Source organism: Grampus griseus, assembly GCF_964374135.1.
Source record: "Grampus griseus genome assembly, chromosome: 3".
NCBI lineage: Eukaryota > Metazoa > Chordata > Mammalia > Artiodactyla > Delphinidae > Grampus > Grampus griseus.
Window position 1 is genome coordinate 55,341,945 of NC_139019.1, and position 16,939 is coordinate 55,358,883.

Consider the following 16,939-nt stretch of genomic DNA (forward strand, 5'->3'; position numbering starts at 1 on the left):
TATTTGACAGATCAGCGAAGCAACAAGTCCAACTAGACTCATTCTCACTCTATAGAGTAGTTGAAGGTAAGTTTGGATACATAATGTTGGTGATGGGAAGACAGGTTATAAGACACCATCAGTTAGTATGTTGGAGTTTGTACAATATTAGTCAATCAATGAGCTCCGAAGAAGTTTGCTATAAAACTCATTTAGTTGTAAAGTGAATTTTTGTCATTTTCTTGTTAATATCTATTATACATAGAGAAATATGTTCTGATATAAAACTATTAATCTTGCTATACGATAAAAAGTACTTAAAAATCATTAAGTCATTTTGCAGATAAGGAAAGTAATCACAAACAGGTAATTGACTTGTTCAAGGTTATGCTGCCCCTTGGAATAGGAGATGTTTCTAAAAGCAGAAGATATATCAATTCTGCAAATGGAAAAGGTACTACTAATAAAGGAAAGTGTACTCCACTGTATCAACAGAATCACTGATGGGCACTCTTAAAAGTAAGATACAAATACATAGGAACCCAAACTCATCACATTACAACTGTTATAAGACATTTCAACATGAACAGCAAACAAAGACATACATACAAAGCTATTATGAGAAGAAACATTTTAGGTGATAAAATTTCTCAATTGACAATCACAAACAGAAGAAAATACAATAACCATCAGAAATTAAATTGTCTTAAACTAGCATTCGCAATATGGAAAAAAACACCTTGAATCAAAATTTCTAAAAATTCAGATGAGAAAAGAAGGCAAAAGGGTAACAGTCAAATGAGGAGTTAAACAAAATCAAGAAGGAAATGGAAGAAAAAGTAGTACTGACTGCAAGGTATGCAAAGAAGAATACAGTTGACTGAAAATCTAATGGGTACCAAGGAAAAGTCATGAAAAAAGAAAAAGAAAATAAGTGAAGTGGGGACTGGCAAAGAATATTTAACATATGTATAAATGGGGTCCCTGAAGAATAAAAGCTAAACAAATAAACAAAAGTCTCTAAAAGGAATTCTCAGAGCCTCTAAGCAAAAAGATCAAGTCATTTACAAAATACAGAAAACTAGTTAGTATTAGACTGCCTCATAGAAATTTATGGGAAAAAAGTATGAGCCAAGGATTTTATATACACCCTAGCTGTCCTTCTAGGAGCAGCAAGACTTAGTTGTTGTGTTTCTTTTTTTTGGCTGCACTGCACGGCTTATGGGATCTCAGTTGCCTGACCAGGGATTGAACCCGGGCCCTTGGCAGTGAGAGCGTGGAGTCTTACCCACTGGACTGCCAGGGAATTCTCAAAAAGATACTGTTAAGAGAATGAAAAAATGAATGAACTCACAAACTGGGAGAAAATATTTGCAAATTACCTATCTGATAAAGGTTTTGTATCTAGCATACACAAAAAACTCTCAAATCTCAACAAAAAATAAGTCAATTTAAAAATAGGCAAAAGATTTGAACAGACACTTTGCCAAAGAAGATACATGGATGGCAAATAAGCACATGAAATGACAATCAACATCATCAGTCATTAGGGAAATGCTAATTAAAACCACCACAACAACAAGACACCACTACACATTAGAATGTCTAAAATTAACAAGACTGACCATATCAAGTGTTAGCAAGGATGTGGAACAAACGGAACTTTTCATACATTGCTGGTTGAAACGTAAAATGGTGCAATCACTTTGAAGAAAAGTTTGGCAGCTTCTTAAAGAATCAAAATAGTGGACTTCCCTGGTGGTGCAGTGGTTAAGAATGTGCCTGCCAATGCAGGGGACAGAGGTTCGATCCCTGGTCCAGTAAGATCCCACATGCCTCGGAGTAACTAAGCCCGTGAACCTGCGCCACAACTACTGAGCCTGCCCTCTAGAGCCCGCGAGCCACAACTACTGACCCCACAGGCCACCGCAACTACTGAAGCCCACACACTCTAGGGCCCGTGTGCCACAACTACTGAGCCTGCATGCTGCAACTGCTGAAGCCCACGCACCTAGAGCCTGTGCTCCGCAACAAAGGAAGCTACCGCAATGAGAAACCCGCGCACTGCAACGAAGAGTAGCCCCCACTCACCACAACTAGAAAAAGCCCGTGTGCAGCAACAAAGACCCAACACAGCCAAAAATAAATAAATAAATAAAATAAATAAAATTCAACTTAAAAAAAAAAACCAGAAGAATTAAAATAGGGAGTTCCCTGGTGGTCCAGTGGTTAGGACTCTGTGCTCTCACTGCTGTGGGCCTGGGTTCACTCTCTGGTCAGGGAACTAAGATCCCACAAGGCATGGGAAAAAAAGAAAAAAGAAAAAAAATTAAAATATATCTACTCCATGACCTAGGTGCTTGCCAAAGAGGAATGAAAGCATATGCCCATACAAAGTCTTCTGCACTAATACTCATGGTGGTTCTATTTGTAACAGCCCCAAACTGAAAGCAACCCAAATGTTCATGAACAAGTGAATGGATAAACAAATTGTAGTATATTCGTGCAACAGGATCCTACAGCAATGAAAAGGAATGAATGACTGATATACACAAGAAAATGGATGAAACTCAAAATAACTATGCTGAGTAAAAGAAGCCAGATAAAAAAAGACTCCGTATTTGTAAAATTCTAGAAAATGCAGACTAATCGATGGTGACAGAAAATGGATCAGCAGTTGTCTGGGGACAGGAGATGAGGAGGGATGAAAGGGAAGGATTACAAAGGGGTATAAGGAAATCAAACCATCCCACACACCGGGACCACATGGAGAAGCCGAGACAACATGAAGAAAAGAGATGACCCGTCAATCCCTAGCGGCTCAGTCCCCAGCTATTGTAGCTCCGATTACTACGTGGATGCAACTACACGAAATGTCTGAAGGAGAACTGCCCACCAAGGCCTTCACAAATTCCTGACCCACAGAAACTATGAGAGAGAATAAAACATGATTATTGTTTCAAGCCACTAAGTTTTGGGTGATTTGTTACACAGCAATAGCAAAGAGAACAGACCATCAGGACTGTCTTTATATCTGTTTCTCAGTCACCAAGAGAAGCCCACCTCTTTCCTTGCAGGCATTTAAAAATGAAATGTTTTCTTCCCCATATCCCTCAAATTACTGTACCAGAGGTGGGGAAGTAATCTTCCTTGTTCCTCACTTCCACTTCCAGATTATTCTTCCTCCCTAAAAACTCCCAGGTTTGAAAATCCCGTCACCAAACTCCCCTGTCCACTATCCCTCCTCATTGCAATCATCTATATCTTCCTGGGTCACTCTTCCTCATTCCTTGAGGTTTATATCCCAGTACTCCCTCCAACACTAATCCTGTCATAATTTTTGGTTATTTAAAAACCCATGTACAGGGACTTCCCTGGCGGCACAGTGGTGAAGAATCCGCCTGCTAATGCAGGATACATGGGTTCGAGCCCTGGTGTGAGAAGATCCTACATGCCGTGGAGCAACTAAGCCCATGCACCACTACTGAGCCTGAGTTCTAGAGCCTGTGAGCCACAACTACTGAGGCTGTGCGCCACAACTACTGAAGCCCGCGCACCTACAGCCCGTGCTCTGCAACAAGACAAGCCACCGCAATGAGAAGCCCTCGCACCACAACGAAGAGTAGCCCCCACTCGTTGCAACTAGAGAAAGCCCGTGCACAGCAACAAAGACCCAATGCAGGCAAAAAAATAATTAAATAAATAACGATAAAAAAGTATTACTCAAAAATAAACGAAATAAAGTAAGAAATAATTAAAAAAAAAACCCACGTCCGCGATCCTTCCAATACCCTACCCTTGCTACATCTTTTTCTTTTTTTGTGGTATGCGGGCCTCTCACTGTTGTGGCCTCTCCCGTTGCGGAGCACAGGCTCCGGACACGCAGGTTCAGCGGCCATGGCTCACGGGCCCAGCCGCTCCGCGGCATGTGGGATCTTCCCAGACCGGGGCACGAACCCGTGTCCCCCGCATTGGCAGGCGGACTCTTAACCACTACGCCACCAGGGAAGCCCTGCTACATCTTTAAATGCTTCGCTACCAATGACCTTTTATAGTACCCAAGCTCAGCTACTCACTTCTATGGTCTTTATTATAACCATTATATATAACCTCTCCAAAAACTCAACTGCAAGAATCCTACTCTTCAACTACCACCTTCTAGGCTCTGCAACTTATTCCTTCTAGTAGGTTGATGATGACAGTCATTCCACTTCACTGGGACTGGTAAAACAATGATCCTCACACTTTTTAAACTGCTTCTCACGATGGTAATGTCCTCACTTCCTTTCTTAGCCAGCTTTAATTGCACCATCGATCATTAAGACAACTCCCTGTACTGCCCCCTTCTCACTTCATACTAGGTAAAACTACAACCCTATTAATTTCAACTATTCATTTACTTTGTGTCTGCCCTCACACACCTGAATTTGAATTTAGCTAGCAAAAAATACAATCATGCTGCCTAGTCTCCTTTTCTTTTTAAAATAAATTTATTTATTTATTTATTTCTGTCTGCGCTGGGTCTTCGTTGCTGTGCACGGGTCTTCTCTAGCTGTGGCGAGCAGGGGCTACTCTTCGTTGTGGTGCGAGGGCTTCTCATGGTGGTGGCTTCTCTTGTTGCAGAGCACAGGCTCTAGGCATGCAGCCTCAGCAGTTGTGGAGCACAGGCTTAGTTGCTCCACGGCGTGTGGGAATCTTCCTGGACCAGGGCTCGAACCCGTGTCCCCTGCATTGGCAGCGGATTCTTAACCACTGCGCCACCAGGGAAGTCCTAACTAGTCTTCTTTAAACTCATAACCACAAATCTGAAGTAGACCTTTAATGTTGCCTAGATTTCCCTAATGCAACACTCATCCACTCTCCTAGACGTTTACTTCCTACCTTCTCTCTTCTCTAACCTCCAACACCTGCCCCCTGCCCCTCCTCACCAGTAGGCTGATGACCTTGCTTCTTTTACTGAGAGAACAGCAACAATCAAAACAGAATTTTCATAATCTCCTGCCACTATATCTGCCCATCCACACAAATCTGTACCCATATAACTGTCACCACATGAACTGTCAATATTTCTAACAAAGACCAAATCCATTCCCTCTTACTACGCTAGAATGTTGCTTGCGCAATTCTCTTCTCTCCTGCAATGTCAATTATACCGTCCTTACTGGATCTTTCCTATCAGCCCTGAAACATTTCTCCCATCTTAAAAACAAAAACACAATTAAGAATCCTCTTCATCTCACTTCCTTCTCCATCCATTGGTCAATTTCTCTATCTTCCAGTACCCACAATAAAACTTGAAATATTTGCTCACATATGTTGCCTTGAATTTCTCCTCTCCGACTCTCGAACTCGCTCCAATCACATTTCACCCAAGAATGAGTTCTAATCTTACCCCCTTATAAACCTGCCTTACTTGCAGTCTTCCCCATCTCAGGAAAAGGCAACTTCATCTTTTCAGCTGTTCAGAGCAATCTTGGAATTATCCTTGACTTTCCTCTCTCAAGCCTCTATTATCGTATACCCGTGCACAACCTGTTGCCTCTGATTTCAAACTATATCCAGAAGCCAAGTAACCGGCTGTCCACTGCTAACAGCGGGATTATTCCAATAGACTCCTAACTGGTTTCCCTGCTTCGCCCTGGCCTGACCCCGCACACCTCACAGTCGGAGAGAGAGGTGGACGACCAAGGCACAATCGAGTAGCAGTAGGGCCTAGGCTCAAAGTCATCGGGAGCCCAAACTGGGCGAGGAACGAGCTTGCGGCTGAGGCTCCCAAGTGGGGATGTACAAACATGCGGACCTCGCACTGAGCCGACTGGCCGGGGAAAGAGCGCAGGGTCGGGGACGGCGCCGGCTGCGACCTCACCTGGCCTGTGCCGCGCCGGAACAGCACCGTGTCTTCCGGCTCTGGGACGCCGCTGCTACTGCCGCCACCGCCGCCGCCCATCGCCATGGCTAACCTGCTGCCGGGTACGCGGCGTGGGCTAGGTCCCTCGGCGAGTGACGACTTCCGCCGCCCGGCCTCCGGGAGCGGAAGAGCATGGCGGCCTCAGGGCCGCCGGCCGGCGGGGAGGAGTCCCCGCGCTTTCTGCCCTCAGGCGCCGCCTACCCCTGTCGGCCGCATAGGTGTTTCTTCTCCGTATCCTCTCAATTCTTTGATTTCACTTTTTCGTCTGTTCCGAGAGTGATTCGACCAGAGTTTTTGTTTGTTTTAAACAATAAATCCTCTTAGGAAAATAGCGTTCGTTGCAGGTCACTTAGAAAATAAGCAAGCAGTAAAATAAAAAGCAGTCCCTTGGTAACCAATAAAAATATAGGTACCATTTTTAAAAAGTGCTTTTAAGAGTTTTATATACTTATTTTAATTTTATTTTCACAACTCTATAAATTAGGGGCTATTTTCTCATTTAAAGATGGGAAACTGAGGCACAGAGCGTTTACACAAATGCCTGGAATCCAGCATGTCTGTAACATTACCCAGCCTTAGCATTTAGTTTAATATCTCTTCTCCCAAATCTTCTGTAGTAACTTTTTGAATTTAAAAACATGAGATGAATTGTTGTATTCTTTTTGTTTGCTCGTTTTTTCATGTTTGTCTTTACATGGGTCAAGGGGGCTTTTAGTTCTTAGTAGGAGCTTACCCTCTATTTTTCCAGTATTCTTTATTAAACATTTGGGATTGCTAAATGGCTTCCAAGTACCTATTGTCATTTGTTCTTTTTTTTTAAAGGTCACCCAGGGAACTTTGATGGCTTCCTTTGGCTTCTGTAGATACCAGAGATAGATGTATTTTTTAAAAGCTCACTTAGATTTCTTCAATCATAATTCTCACAATGGCATATGATGCAGAAATTTAAACAATTTGGAACCAGGTTTCTTTTTATTTATTTATTTTTTAGATGGAATTTACATACCATAAATTCATCATTTTAAAGCATGCAATTTAGTGGGTTTTGGTATGGTCACAAGATTGTGCAGCTACCACCACTATCTAACTCCAAAACATTTTCATCACCCCCAAAAGAAACCTTGTATCCATTAGAAGTAACTCCACAGTCTCTCCTCCTTCCAGCCTCTCACAACCACTGTCTCTATAGATTTAGTTGCTCTGGATATTTCATAGAAATGGAGTCATATAACGTGACCTTTTGTGTCTTTTTCACTTAGTATAATGTTTTCAAGGAGGAATTAGCTTTAATGAATTGTCAGCTGTTTTAAATGGCAAGTTCTTTGTTGGAAAAGTATTTCTACTTATCAGGAAGTAGATAAGTAGATTTCCACCTACCTTGTTCCTCAACAAAAATGAACCTATGGCATTTTTGTCCTCAAAGAAAACATGTTCTTTTTTTCTTGACGGTGACATCCAGATTTGAATCACCATACGTATTTTACAGTTATTCCATATGATAGACAAAGCACTCAAAGCATAATGTAGAGGATTTCCAAAGGAAGCCGTTTCATCAGATTTGAAGGCACTTACGTAAACATTAAATTTAACTGTATGATCATGGGGGGTTGCCAATCTGAGTACCATGCCTGGCACCTGGCAGGTCCCCCATACACATGGCTGAATGTGTAAGTCCCCCAGCTGCAGGAACAGCTCCATTTTCTGAGGGCTCCCCCCCCCCCCCGCAGGATTCTCTTACAGGCTAGTCCTCATGGTTCTGCCTTGTACACACAACACTTTATTTTCGTATTCTGTTTTCCCTGCTAGCAGCCCCTGTGACCAGGCGTCTTCATGTTGTTATCTCTGTACCTCCTACAAGGCCAGACCAGAGTAAGTGGTGCCAGAAAAGTTTGGTAAATCAATGAATTGTGGGAACCCAACCCAGCTCTAGCACTTTTGTCTGCAGGCTAGTCTACCAGATTCAAAAAGAGGAAGGTTATTCACAAGTGCATAAATTGCACTTGCATAAGAAAGAATCTCATTAAGTAGACCTCCATAAAGTTCAAATTTTGATGATCTGGGCATATCCGAGGTGAAGCTTACCCAGCTTTATAATGAATTTGCTGGAAAGTCACGTAGATAGTCCAGAATATTTTTTAGAAAGCACTTATCTGCCCCCAGGTGAGCAGGAAAGGAAGCTGGGAGGTACAAGAGAGGCCCCAAAGAGGGTCTGTTGGGCCATTTCTTAGCATCTGATCCAATTGGTGAGGAAAGTGACAGCAGTCCAAAGAAGACTCAAAGAAACAGAAGTTTTGGGTTTCCCTGGTGGAGCAGTGGTTGGGAGTCCGCCTGCCGATGCAAGGGACGTGGGTTCGTGCCCCGGTCCGAGAAAATCCCACGTGCCGCGGAGCGGCTGGGCCCGTGAGCCATGGCTGCTGAGCCTGCGCGTCCGGAGCCTGTGCTCCGCAACAGAAGAGGCCACAACAGTGAGAGGCCCGCGTACCGCAAAAAAAAAAAAAAAAGAAAGAAGCAGAACTCTCTGCTGGCAATAGCTCTTTTGCCTAAAGTAGCCTTCCCACTGTCACATGGTGAAGTTTTAAAGTTATGGTGAAATGCTAACAGGCAGTTTGGATTAAAGTTAACAGCAAATCATGGCTTCACAGATTAATTGCTGCACAAATAAATTGATGTATAAGTATTTGCTTTTAAATCTTACATGGCAAGAAGTAAATTAGAAGTCAAACCATTTTTTTCTCCGAAGACTAAAAGGACAGAATGTCTTTGATGACCTTGAGAACAGCATACTGGTTTCAAGGCAGACTGTTGTGTAATCTAACCAATAATGATGTAGAACGTTTTAAAATTTTATTTATTTTATTTCTGGATGTGCTGGGTCTTCATTGCGATGTGGAAGCTTCTCAGTGTGGTGGCTTCTCTTGTTAAGCACGGGCTCTAGAGCGCGGGCTTCAGTAGTTGTGGCACACGAGTTTAGTTGCTCTGTGGACTGTGGGATCTTCGCGGACCAGGGCTCGAACCCGTGTTCCCTGTGTTGGCAGGCAGATTCTTAACCACTGTGCCACCCTGTGAAGTCCCTGATGTAGAACTTTTCTTAACACGGTTATAAAATAAATCTTAGAAGAAAAAAAAAATAACTTCATGAACTGGAACCAATCTTTGCGCATATGGAATTCTCATACCAAAAACCTACATTCGGCGACTCTTGGAACTTGCTGATGATAAAGGATTCAAATGACTAGTGATCAAGTTTCCAGTTAGGATAATATATATTGGTACTGTCATGTAGAATAGCGAATAAACAAAAGAGAAGGCCAAAACTAATTAGTTCCTTACCCTTACCTTACCTTCAGAGTCTAGGGTCAGGAGATTAGAGATGTGTCAGTGATTTGTGTACAAGAATGCTCACTGATTGGGACTGACACACATACACTACTGTGTATAAAACAGATAACTAATGAGAACCTACTGTATAGCACAGGGAACTCTACTCAATGCTCTGTGGTGACCTAAATGGGAAGGAAATCCAAAAAAGAGGGGATATACGTAAACGTATAGCTGATTCACTTTGCTGTACAGCAGAGTGAATACAACACAACACTGTAAAGCAACTATACTCCAAAAAAAAAAAAAGATTGCTCACTGAACTATTACTGCAGCAGAAAACTGAAAATTCCAAATGATGTTTTGGAAGAATATTTGAATGATATTATGGACAAATGGTAGTATAATTCATAAATGACATAGATCTAATTAGTCATCCAATATGTAAGGCTTGGATTCATTACCCTCACATCATATACCAAAATACATTCTGGGTGACTTTTATAAACTTGGGATGGAGGAGATTTTAAGATAGAAATAAGAAACTATGCAAGGATTGAAAACTCGAATACATTTTGGGGGTCAGGCAGGTAAAGGAGATGAGTTAAAGAGGAGTAAGCAATAAGGGGTGGTGGGTACTGTAATCAGTTACCTTGAGACTATCCCTCCACACACCCCCCAACTCATTCCACCCACTCCCTGCCCAAAGGCATTCAAGTTCATATTAAAAATTCTGGGGGGAGGGGGGAGGGGGGAGGGATGGAGTGGGAGTTTGGGTTTAGCAGAAGCAAGCTATTATATATAGAATGGATAAACAACAAGGTCCTACTGTATAGCACAGGAAACTATATTCAATATATTGTGATAGACCATAATTGAAAAGAATATGTATATATGTATAACTGAATCACTTTGCTGTACAGTAGAAATAAACACAACATTGTAAATCAAGTATACTTCAATTTAAGAAAAAGTGGAAAAAATTTTTTTAACATGTCAGGACAAGTCTGTGGGCTGTCAGTCTGCATCTTCAGTTAATAAAGAAACTAGGCATTTAATTAAAAATTATGATGAGGTATCACCTCACACTGGTCAGAATGGCAATTATCAAAAAGTCTACAAATAATAAATGCTGGAGAGGGTGTGGAAAAAGGGAAACCTCCTACACTGATGGTGGGAATGTAAATTGGTACAGTCATTATGGAGAACAGTATGGAGGTTTCTTAAAAAACTAAAAATAGAGCTACAACATGATCCTGCAATCCCACTCCTCCTGGGCATATATTTGGAGAAAACCATAATTTGAAAAGATACATGCACCCCAAAGTTCATTGCAGCACTATTTACAATAACCAAAACATGGAAGCAACCTAAATGTCCATGGACAGATGAATGGATAAAGAAGATGTGGTATAGGGCTTCCCTGGTGGCACAGTGGTTGGGAATCCGCCTGCCAATGCAGGGGACACGGGTTCCAGCACTGGTCCAGGAAGATCCCACATGCCGCAGAGCAACTAAGCCCGTGTGCCACAACTATTGAGCCTGCACTCTAGAGCCTGCGAGCCACAACTACTGAGCCCGTGTGCCACAACTACTGGAGCCCGTGCTCCGCAACAAGAGAGGCCACCGCAGTGAGAAGCCTGCGCATGGCAACGAAGAGCAGCGCCCCCCTGGGCCACAACCAGAGAAAAGCCCATGTGCAGCAATGAAGACCTAACACAGCCAAAAATAAAATAAATAAAATTTAAAAAAAATAGATGTGGCACATATACACAATGGAATACTACTCAGACATAAAAAAATGAAATAATGTCATTTGCAGCAACATGGATGGACCCAGAGATTAACATAATAAGTGAAGCCAGAGAAAGACAAATATCACACGATATTGCTTATATGTGGAATCTAAAAAAAAAAACCAAACAAATGAACTTATATACAAAACAGAAACAGACCCACAGACATAGAAAACAAACTTATGGTTACCAAAGGGGAAAGGGAGGGGATAAATTAGGAGTTTGGGATTACCATATACAAACTATTATGTATAAAACAGATAACCAACAAGGACCTATTGTATAGCACAGGGAACTATACTCAATATTTTGTAATAACCTATAAGGGAAAAGAATCTGAAAAAGGATAGGTATATATATGTTTAACTGAATCACTTTGCTGTACACCTAACACAATACTGTAAATCAACTATACTTCAATTAAAAAAAGAAAAAAAAAGAAACTAGGCATTTGATCATGTGAATAAAAATTCTGGCAAAAGCAACATAAATAAAATGAAAGGACAAACAATAGTTTAGAAAATATTTGTAACATAAGAGAAACGAATATTCTTTTATATTAAAGAAAAACTCTGTCAAATAAAAATAACAGCAAAGCAAGCTATTCATAGAAGAAAAAACCAAAAGGGCCAATAAATATGAAGATATGCCCATACTCTGGAAGCTCTGTATTCTGTCTGCTTGGATTTATATCCTTAACCTGCCATTTACTAGCTGGGTGACCTTGGGTAAATTCCTTAACCAAAATCTCAATTTGTATAAAATCTATAAAAATGGACATAACTGTAGTACCTACATGTGAAGACTAAGTGAAACAAAAAGCATAAAGTAGAGAGAAAAAACACAGGTATTTCACAAAAAGGAAAATCCATGGGACTCCCCTAGTGGTGCAGTGGTTAAGAGTCTGCCCCCAATGCGGGGGGCCTGGGTTGGATCCCTGGGCAGGGAACTAGATCCCACATGCATACCACAATTAAGAGTTTGCATGCCACAACTAAGGAGCCCAAGTGCCACAACTAAGACCCTGTGCAACCAAATAAATAAATGTTAAAATATACATATATACCCCCCCCAAAAAAAAGGAAAATCCAGGGAATTAATTCCTTGGCAGTCCAGTGGTTAGGACTCAGTGCTTTCACTGCCAGGGCCCAGGTTCAATCCCTGGTCGGGGAACTAAGATTCTGCTAGCCACATGGCCAATCAATCAATCTGATAATAAAAATAAATAAAAATTTAAAAAGAAAGAAAATCCAAATGTCCAATAAATATATGAAAAAATGCTCAACCTCTCTGGTCAGAGAATTGCAAATTAAAAACTAAGATACCAGGCGCGGAGAAGTCTGCAAAACAAGAGGTGGAAGATTGGGTTAGCGACGGAACAGTTCGCGCCGGAGCCACGGGCAGCAGTGTCGAGGTCTGACCTGGCCACTGTGTGGTACTCTGAGGAAAAGCTACCGCCAGGTGGACGCGCCGCCGCCGCCGCAGCAGCAGCACCATCATGGGGAAGGGCGACCCCAACAAGCTGCAGGGCAAGATGTCCTCATACGCCTTCTTTGTGCAGACTTGCCGGGAGAAGCACAAGAAGAAACACCCTGACTCCTCGGCCAACTTCACCGAGTTCTCCAAGAAATGTCCTGAGAGATGGAAGATCACGTCTGCCAAGGAAAAATCCAAGTTTGAAGATATGGCAAAAAGTGACAAAGCTCGCTATGACAGGGAGATGAAAAATTATGTTCCTCCCAAAGGTGACAAGAAGGGAAAGAAAAAAGATCCCAATGTGCCTAAAAGGCCTCCATCTGCCTTCTTCCAGTTTTGCTCTGAACATCACCCAAAGATCAAAAGTGAACACCCTGTCTTATCCATTGGAGATACTGCAAAAAAAGTGGGTGAAATGTGGTCTGAGCAGTCAGCCAAAGGTAAATAACCCTATGAACAGAAAGCAGCTAAGCTAAAGGAGAAATATGAAAAGGACATTGCCACATACCATGCCAAGGGCAAGAGTGAAGTGGGAAAGAACAGGCTCCAAGAAGAATGAACCAGTCCAATGTTCAAAGCACCACTATTTACAATAGCCAAGATATGGACACAATCTAAGTGTCCATCAACAGATAAATGGGTAAAGAAGATGTGGTCTGTGTGTATACACACACACAATTAAATACTCAGCCATAAAAAAGAATGAAATGTTGCCATTTGCAACAAGTATGGACTTAGAGGGTATTATGCTGAGTGAAATAACTCAGACAGAGAAAGACAAATACTTATGTTATCACTTATATGTGGAATCTAAAAAATAAAGTAAATTAGTGAATATAACAAAGGAGAAACAGACTCACAAATATAGAGAACAAACTAGTGGTTACCAGTAGGGAGTGGGAAGGAGGGAGGGGCAAGATGGAGGTAGGGGATTAAGAGGTACAAACTACTATGTATAAAAGGAATAAGCTATAAGTATATATCACAGGGGATATAGCCAATAATTTATAGTAACCAGTTTTTTTTTGGCTGCACTGCGCAGCATGCAGAGCTTCCCTGACCAGGGATCGAACACTTGCCCCCTGCATTGGAAGCACAGTCTTAAGCACTGGACCACCAGGGAAGTTCTATAATAACTATTAATGGAATATAATCTTTAAAAATTGTGAATCACTATGTTGTACACCTCAAATTTATATAATATTGTAAATAAACTATATCGCAATTAAAAAATAAAAACACAAAATGTGGGAGGGGGAGAAAAAATGTAGTGTTTTTAGAATGTGTTCAAACTTAACCACAAACCAAAAACTTAAAATAGATACACAAGCTATAATACTAAAGAAATATAGTTTATATATCGTTATATAGAATATATATAACTCTATACAAAATCATCAAACTACAAGGGAACAGACAAAGAGAAAAATAGGAAACAGAGAAGAACTACAAAAACAACCAGAACAATTAACAAAATGGCAATAAGCATGTAACTATCATTTATCACTTTAAATGTAAATGGACTAAAGACACAGGGTGGCTGAATTGATTTAAAAAAAAAAGACCAATCTATATGCTGCCAACAGGAGATTCACTTCAGATTTAAAAACACACTGACTGAAAATGAAGGAATGGGAAAGGATATGCCATGCAAATAGAAACAAAAAGAAATCTGTAGTAGCAATACACATATAAAACAAAACAGACTGTAAATAAAGTTTATAATAAGAGACTAAGAAGAGCCTTTCATAATGATAAAGGGGTCAATCCAAGAAGAGGATATAACATTCATAAATACCTATGCACTCAACATAGGAGCACCTAAATACATAAAGCAAATATTGACATAAAGGGAGAAATTGATAGTAATACAATAATAGCAGGGGACTTTCATATCCCATGTGTATCAAATGGATAGATTATCTGGACAAATCAATAAGGAAACACTGGCTTTAAACAACACATTAAGCCAGATGTACTTAATACATATATACCGAACATTCCAAAACTGCAGAAGGGGTGGAGTCAAGATGGCGTACTAGGAGGACGCGGAATCTGCGTCTCTGCACAACTAGGGCACCTAGCAGGCACCAGTGGGGGACCATGGACACCAAAGGGGATGGGAGGAACCCCCACGTTGGGCGTGGGGGGAGTGAAAGGGGAGAAGTGGAGGTGGGACAGGACTGGTGCCCCTGAGGGGCGGCTGGGGGAGGGGAAGGGATCCCACGCCTGAAGGGGGAAATTGGGGAACCATTGGGAGGGCAGAGGATCAAAAGGGAGCGTGGTCAGGTTTCCCCTGCCCACTTGGACCCCCAGGAACCTGTTCAGATCCTGGGCCTGATCCTCTGCCCACCTAGGTCCCGTCCAGCCATGCGGGCCCTGAGGGAGTGGGAGGGAGGGAAGGGGGAGCAAAAGTAAAGGCTGGACCTCCGGGACTGGCACCCCTGAGGGGTGGCTGGGGAGGGAAGGAGTTCCTACAACCAGCAGGACCCACCCATGGTCAGGGGTCCAGCGGCAACGGGGTAGACGCTGGGGGAGAAGGTGGGGGAGGGGCACAAAGGAAAGGAAGGGAACGCGGCCAGTGCTTTCCCTGTCCACTTAGGCACTGGGGAGCCTGTTGGGCCCCTGGGCCTAATCCTCTGTCCTCGGAGTTTCCCTCCTGCCATGCAGAACCCAAGCCTCGCCCCTACACGCCCACCCAGGGCCCTACTTTTACACTTGGAGACCCCCTTCAACGAGCTGGGCCTAAACCCCACCCACACACCCTCACTCAAGGCCCCAAACTCCAGAACTCAACACTCTAGAGACCCTCCTTTAGACATGCTGCCTCTCCCCTTCTGTGCAGGTCCTAAGCAGAGGCACCCCGCCTAGGCCCTGCCACATGCTCAAACGTCACACCCCTCCCGCCTAGGTCTGCCCCACCCTAAACCCCACCCCTGCCTAAGTGCCACCCCTCGTCTAAACTTCACCAGCAGAGCCAAGGCTTTTTCTTTCTTCCTTTCTTAGATTGGGGTTCTGTTTTGCCTTGTTGATTCACTGCTGTTGATTCTTTCATATTTTTAATTTTCTTAGTAAATCTTTTATTTTTCTAATTTTATTTTATTCCTTATACTTTTTTAGTGATCTCTCCTTTTGGCTTGTTCCCACCCCCCTTTTTTTTTTCTTTTCTCTGTTGTGGTTTTATTTTACCTTGTTGCAGTTGTTTCAATTATAATTTTTCCTAATATATTTTTTATCTTTATAATTTTATTTTATTTTTTACTCTTTGATATTGTACTTTTTTTTTTTTTTTTTTAACCCCACCACAAAGCTTGCGTGATCTTGGTTCCCAGGCCAGAGGTCGGGCCCAGGCTCCTTTGGTGGGAGCTCCAAGTCCAAACTGCTGGACTAACGAAGAACCTCAGACCCCAGGGAATATCAATCAGAGTGAGGCCTCCCAGAGGTCCTCATCTCAGCACCAAGACCCAGCTCTATCCAACTGCCTGCAAACTCCAGTGCTGGACATCTCAGGCCAAACAACCAGTAAGACAGCAATACAGCACCACCCATCAAAAAAAAAAAAAAAAAAAAAAGAAATGACAAAAAAATATGTTACAGATGAAGAAGCAAGGTAAAAACCTACAAGACCGAATAAATGAAGATGAAATAGACAACCTACCTGAAAAAGAATTCAGGGTAATCATAGTAAAGATGATCCAAAATCTCAGAAAAAGATTGGAGAAAATACAAGAAACATTTAACAAGGATCTAGAAGAACTAAAGAGCAAACAAACTGATGAACAACACAATTACTGAAATTAAAAATACTTTAGAAGGAATCAATAACAGAATAACTGAGGCAGAAGAACGGATAAGTAAGCTGGAAGATAAAATGGTGGAAATAACTGCCAGGGAGAAGAATAAAGAGAAAAGAATGAAAAGTGTTAAGGACAGTCACAGAGACCCCTGGGACAATATGAAACACACTAACATTTGAATTATAGGGGTCCCAGAAGAAGAAGAGAAAAAGAAAGGGTCTGAGAAAATATTTGAAGAGATTATAGTCGAAAACTTCCCTAACATGGGAAGGGAAATAGTCAATCGAGTCCAGGAAGCACAGAGAGTACAATACAGAATAAACCCAAAGAGAAACACACTGAGACACTTATTAATCAAACTATCAAAAATTAAATACAAAGAAAAAATATTAAAAGCAGCAAGGGAAAAGCAACAAATAACATACAAGAGAATCCCCATAAGGTTAACAGCTGATCTTTCAGCAGAGACTCTGCAAGCCAGAAGGGAGTGGCAAGACATATTTAAACTGATGAAAGGAAAAAACCTACAACCAAGATCACTCTACCCAGCAAGGATCTCATTCAGATTCAATGGAGAAATTAAAACCTTTACAGATAAGCAAAAGTTAATAGAATTCAGCACCACCAAACCAGCTTTACAACAAACGCTAATGGAACTTCTCTAG

The 16,939-nt window shown here is 41.8% G+C and overlaps 2 protein-coding genes across 3 annotated transcripts in view; one reads left to right on the plus strand and one right to left on the minus strand.

Moving 5' to 3' along the window:
• Positions 1–5,966, minus strand: part of LOC309821063 (survival motor neuron protein-like) — a 46,001-nt gene extending 40,035 nt beyond the window's left edge. For both annotated transcript variants that reach the window (XM_082652160.1, XM_082652159.1), the window contains exon 1: positions 5,846–5,966. In XM_082652160.1, coding sequence (XP_082508286.1) covers positions 5,846–5,932 — 87 coding nt within the window. In that variant the 5' untranslated portion in view covers positions 5,933–5,966. The remainder of the gene's footprint in view (positions 1–5,845) is intronic.
• Positions 5,967–12,499: 6,533 nt separating this feature from the next.
• LOC309820796 (high mobility group protein B2-like) lies at positions 12,500–12,925 on the plus strand (the record flags this gene model as incomplete). The annotated part of the gene is made up of 1 exon (XM_082651795.1): positions 12,500–12,925. The coding sequence occupies one exon, from the start codon at positions 12,500–12,502 to the stop codon at positions 12,923–12,925; it is 426 nt and encodes a 141-aa protein (XP_082507921.1).
• Positions 12,926–16,939: the final 4,014 nt, after the last annotated feature.